Source organism: Helicoverpa armigera, chromosome 4 (assembly GCF_030705265.1).
Source record: "Helicoverpa armigera isolate CAAS_96S chromosome 4, ASM3070526v1, whole genome shotgun sequence".
Lineage (NCBI taxonomy): Eukaryota > Metazoa > Arthropoda > Insecta > Lepidoptera > Noctuidae > Helicoverpa > Helicoverpa armigera.
The window spans coordinates 6,372,274-6,378,554 of NC_087123.1; the positions used below are offsets into that span (position 1 = coordinate 6,372,274).

Here is a 6,281-nt window from a genome sequence, read left to right on the forward strand (position 1 = left end):
CAATCGCTTGTATGTATAAAGCGGTAAGTGCGTTACGCCAAATGCTAAGGTCGCGCCCGAACGGACCGCATAGCATCACGATGGAGCTCCACCGAGAGGTGAAGATCACTTGCCGCATCACACGCCAGGCCTTTGTCTAACAAACGATTATTACTCACATTTAACCCATAAAGCCATTTATTCGTTACGAAAACACACAAAACACATCCATCACAGATCTCCGAGGTGTAAAATTAACATTTAATTATTCCATGATCTACCATTCTTATCTTCAGTCTGCCAAACTTAAGCGATTCGGTCCATTAATCTACCAAGAAGGGCATTTGACATTGATATTTTAATTCGATCAATTAACATAAAATTTAGAACAATTTACGTAAGAGCCGTATTTTTTTGTAATTTATTCTTGTGTAGTGTTTTTAAACAGAATTGTAACATAGTTTGGTATTTTGACCAGTCACGGTGATAATTGTACCTTTTAAAAGCCTATTGCCATATTAATTTGCATTTTCGATACAAGCAGATACCTACTAAGTATACAGACGATGCCAGGCACCCAAAATTTTCAAAATAAAATGTCAACGACGGATTTCCTCCAAACGCCTCCGTCGACAGCGATACTCTGACATACATATGATGAGCAGCTTGATTTCGTTCAAGGGGTCGCAAGTGCATGCACTGAAGCGTCATTCATCAGTCAGCCAGGAACCTAGCGTTACCCTCGTGATGTTTAGCTGTTTTACATCAAGGAATCTTAAACGGTCACATTTTTTAGACATGCAGGATGTAACCGATACACAGTAATTCAATAAAGAGCACCGATATAAAAAAGCTTACGAATATCTGTTTAACGAATCCCCTGAGGTCGTAACAGAAATAAATCTTTAGAACCAGTTTGCTATAAAGATTCTGATTCTGAGGTATTGTGTAATATTTAGATGGATGGCACCTCGCAATCGCGTGGGCTTACCAGCCTTCTGTGGTCGAATAAAAACGAAGGACAGTACCCATGAGACACAATGCGATCGATTTCTGACCGAATTATAACCTCATTAGTAGCTAAATGTCCAATTCATTACCATAACCGTGTCGTACACTAAAACATTTATAGACCTATTCGAATTCATTCCAAAAATGGTTTTGCAAGTTCCAATGTTTAATGAAATAATTATTTTACAACATCTTACAAGCCAATTAAACTAATGAAGTTAGTACTTAGGTAATCTTAACAATACTATTAACTTGAGGTCTCTGTTTATAATTTACAGTCTCTAGAGCGTGTTAACTAGGTTTAATTGCCTATAAAGCATTAAGTTAAATTTAGTTACATTTTGGTGTTGACTTCAAACATCTTTATCCTGTAGCTATTTAACTATTCAGTGAACAATAGCTTTTATGAGACTTATACACTCTATAGGTCAAAGCATCTATGTATTTGCCTTACTTTAGAGTTTTCATTTTGGCCCAGAGCTAAGTATGATCATGCAGCTATGGTACACTTTCAGCGTACACTTTCAGTCGACAGCGATGAAGAAGAAATGTATACTTTCATATTTATTTAAGTCAGTAAGTCAGTTTCATATTTTTTAAGTAAGTATATTTATGTAAGTTCAGTGATTTGTAGCGATAGATGCATTGTGTGAAGGACTACAAAACGATGGCTGAAAGGCTGAAAGTACTGAAGTATTGCTGGAAAGAATGTGACAGAGAGAAGGAGGAAGACACTGCACTGAATCCAGTACACCTTGGAATAAAAGTAGGACAATGATGACAATGATAAAGTACTTTACTCATCTAGGTATAAGTCTTTAGAAAGCGTTCCTTTAATAAATACTATCTAACACTGAAACGTTTTTTCATACCAGACTGCTACTGACTGAAGTTAACGCGTTCAACCAAACAACAAACTTTTGCAGCTACTTTTACTTTACTGGTCACGTGCGATAAAAATAATCTCAGGACATTTTTATTAGTTTTTTTTTTTTTTTCTTATTGAAAATCTATGAATTTTAAAATAACATTATAAGTCGATAATAGCCTCGAGTGGCAATGAGTTGACGAATAACTTTAGCAATAAATAATCCAAAATGATATCTATTTGATGTTAATTTCTGAATAATCGATTTCCAAGATCAATTCTAATTCTGTCTTAAGAAACTACCTATCTCATCAGTCCAAAAGGTTACATGTGTAGATAATTATCTACGAATTACAAAAAAAATCTTCAAGAGGAAATACCATGTAGTTACTATTTTTAATTAATTATAATAGTCTATTATATACGATAGATTTGATAGCGGCCATGCCCTATTGTTTTCGTTTAGGGGAGAGTGGGGGAATTGCGGACGCTGAAGGGAAATAACGCACAACATTCGTCCTATTAGTAATAATCAGTCTGTCTTTATTAATTATCAATCTTTAGTTATTTGTCTACAAAATCAATTATACTTTTTATACGAGACCAATCAATAAATATAATATTTTTAGCAAAAACAAAACCTTGTCAGTCCGTATTTACCCGTAGCCCTCGGGGTAAATTCGGACTGACCCTGGGTTAATTACGGACAGCATGGGGTATTTACGGACTAGGTGGACCTAGCAAAAATCACTGGCAAAAGTCTTTAGAAGAACTTCCTGCAGTGCAGTTCTCATGAGCCCACTTGTTACCCACACTTTCAACACATAATCCAGTCTTCGGTGGGAGGATCACTTCCTGACAATAAATGCAAAAGTAATCAACATTTCAACATCAACATTCTAATCAAGATTTTAAGTTAGTTTTCTTGCATTTCGTTAAAAACGGATTTTATCCTCTCTTTGGTATTGTAGAAACACTGCCCTTTTTCACTTTGTCAAACAAATACCCAGCTCTGGGAATACCATATTTTTCTTCCGCCTGACGAAAAGTTATCCACGGGTTTTTTATTTCTTGTACAGCTTTTTGTAATGATTCGATTTTTTTCTTATAACATATATTTCCGAGGCATTTAAAAATGAGTAGTTATTGATTAATTTCATAATAGTTTATCGAATTAGGGGTAATTGCGGACGTACGTATTTACCCCACGAGGCTTGTCCGCAATTAACCTAACTGGGTATTTTTAAATCAAAGAGAGAAATTTGTCGGTTATGAAAACTTTTCGTAAAAAAACAACATTGGCGATTCAAACTCCATTGACAAACCTATCCATAGAAAATATCACTTTTTACCATCACTTAATATACAGACCTGTCCCTCGAATTGTAAAACACTAAAAATTAGATCAATATTCGCTTTTTTTTGAAATTTTACCTACCTTTGAAACTGTGCGCAGCCGGCTGTCGTAAGTTTTTGCGTGGCACTAAAATGGTGGAAAGAAACAGATGACAGCACCGGGCTGCCCCCGGGGGGATTGAATGAGTAGATACTTGCTAGTCCGTATTTACCCCGCGTCCGTAATTCCCCCACTCTCCCCTACATCTTTATCGCAACTCCGCCCAAAACCACGCTTATACAATGTCACTGATAAGTCTAATCAATTTGTATTTAAATTAAAATCTTTCCTTCGTGCATTGCGAATACTCTCATTCGAACTGCGTAACTTGTGGGGTTATGAATGTTTGGTAACGTATTCAATTGAAAATAATACAAAAAAGTATAACGGGAACAACCTTTTATTTTTCTATTAAGCTTTATTTTTATTTACACTTTTACGTAAATAATAAATATTTAATCGTAGAAATAGCAAATAAAAATTGTAAGTTAAAGATATCACATTTTATTACACTTGAAAATACTTCTAAATTGTACTATCAACTCTGTAATGTACTTAAATTGTAATGCGTTTGTAATCGGTATTCAGCTTCTTACTTCTTCAGGGGAGCTCCACGGCCGGCGACGTAGGCGAGGGCGCGGGCGATCTGAGCGGGTACGGGGGGAGCGGTGGGGATTGCGTTACCCTGTAAAATCATTAAATTCAATTATATATCTATCTTTGAACTTTACATAAATCCTAGGCAATAAGACACCTCAGAACCTCTAATAGATGGCATTAAAATTGTAGTCAAGAACTTACACTGGGCTGGTATCCGTTCTCGTCAGCAACGTAGGAGATAGCAATGGGTTCACCCTCGGGAGAGGTCCAGGAGAAAGAGCCCTGGGCGACGACTGGGACTACAGGGGGGTTTCCACCGAAGTTGCGGGGAGTGCCCTGTTCCTGAGCGGCGATGCCGTTGTCGGTTTCGTAGCTGGAAATAGAAAAGAGTATTTAAGTAATATTCTTAAAAATTCTGTTGAATATTAATAGCGATTCGTTTTGGAAAGGGGTGAATACTCACAAGTAAGCGTAGCTGCCATCAGGGTTGGCTTCATTGCCGAACTTGACGATCTGGGCGTTGCGGGCGTCGACTTGTCTGGCTACAGCAATTGGCACGGGGACGACGGGAGAGGGGGTGGAGGCTTTGTAGACGACGGGAGTGTAGACGGGGGTGGAGGAGGGCAGACGGTATGGGCGGTAAGGCGCGGGAGTGGGCTGGAACTTGTAGGGGTTGCGGTACTGGTTACCGAAGGGGTTGTAAGCTCCAGAGTTGTACTGCGCGCTTGCGGCAGCCACGCACGCCAAGATCACCACCTGTATTCACAAGACCAATTACTGCATTGTCACTACTCATTACACTTTATGTTTACACATTTTATCATCACTTGAATTTTATTTTAATTTTTCTATTTTATCAATTTGTGTTCGATTTACTTACTGCGAATTTCATTTTGGATATCTAAGGTTGTCTAGCTACGTTGAACTAGTTTGTGTGTGCTGGTAAAAAATCCGCGCAAGCTTTATATATCGCTCAAGGAACCACCCACTTTAGGCGCGAACTGCAATAACATTTAAATAATTTGACGCGAGACTAGAAATTGTATTAAAATAACACTTGGGCCATCCATCCTGCACATATTAAGTTTTAAGGTTAAGATCTAGGACTCGTTTCTTAGTATTTATACATTTATACATAGTATTATAACTAGTTCATTTTTTACGTGATTTTAATGCAAAATTGAACTTTATTGCGGTTTTACTTTTTTGTTGTTTTGTAGACAAATTAATTTGAATATGGCATTTTGTTATAATAATAGATCTTGATGAAGAATCAAGATGACAGTTACGTGTATACGAAAGCAAATTGTCGTTGGACGTACACATGTCACCTTTTCAGGGGAATCTAACACAATGAATTGTATAATTATTTTATACTTAATAAATAATAAGTATTATTATATTTCTACGAAATTACTCTAAAAATATAAGTATTTACAATAAAACAACAAACTAACAAAGTAAAAGGCTAAAATTAAGTACTTAGATATCTCTTAAAATCATTCCTCATCGCATCGGTTTCAGAGTCCACCATTATCAGTCATTTCGGCTCGGTTTGGATGATTTCAGTATAATTGTCGTCAGTTTATTAGGATATACTTAATTAGATTTCTGATATTGTATGTTAGAGTTCAGTACCTTAAAAGGAATATAAACTTTAAATGGAGGAGGGCATTTCCTGCTGACCTACAACTTGTACAAGTGTTTGCATACAATACTAGCGATTAGATATGAAATCAGACAATACAATTTCATATTCCTATTTTTTTTCTAAATTATGAAGAAAGGTAATCCGTCTGTTTGACCGTCTTCTCAGATTATGCATGTTTTTTTATTTCATAGTATTTTTTAATTCTGAGTATTTGTATATCTTATATGGATGGAATTTGGTTGTCGCTCATTGGGGGAGGCCTACTTTCAGCAGTGCAATTTGCTGACAAGATGATAATGAGGGTGATCGGACGTCTTTGACAATAATATCTCCTGCTGTATTGGTAACGACTGCTAGTATTTGACTGTGTAAAAAAGATTAGAAAATCTTCAGGTATTTTCAGTTTTAGGACGCCTTTTGTTCCTTTATGCAACTCTATAGCTCTGGCAAGCAATGTAACTAGATTTAGTTATTTGGTATGCATATTTGCTATTACATCGTAATCTACATATATTTTTAATATGATATAATTGGTATCGGGTTGAGGCGGTCAGATAGTCAGTCTAGGTGAAACGCTGGTACTTAGCTGCACCTAGTAAGTCTGGAAACCGGCTTCAACATAGTGGAGAAATGGTTAAGCATATGTTGATGGTTAGACAGAACCTTGAGAAATAAAATCGAGCGAAACAGCCCGCAGATATTCCAGTAATAATAATATAATTGTAATTTTTCTGTAATAGATATTCAATTGTAACTGCTTTGCGTAGGTTTTGTAG

The 6,281-nt window shown here is 36.5% G+C and overlaps 1 protein-coding gene across 1 annotated transcript; it reads right to left on the minus strand.

Annotated features, from left to right (window-relative positions):
* Positions 1–3,636: 3,636 nt before the first annotated feature.
* Positions 3,637–4,891, minus strand: LOC110384199 (larval cuticle protein LCP-22). The gene is made up of 4 exons (XM_021345353.3): positions 4,735–4,891; positions 4,318–4,610; positions 4,056–4,227; positions 3,637–3,939 (listed from the first exon to the last, which is right to left on the minus strand). Exons 1-4 carry the CDS (start codon positions 4,744–4,746, stop codon positions 3,847–3,849), a joined length of 570 nt encoding a protein of 189 aa, XP_021201028.1. The 5' UTR covers positions 4,747–4,891; the 3' UTR covers positions 3,637–3,846.
* Positions 4,892–6,281: the final 1,390 nt, after the last annotated feature.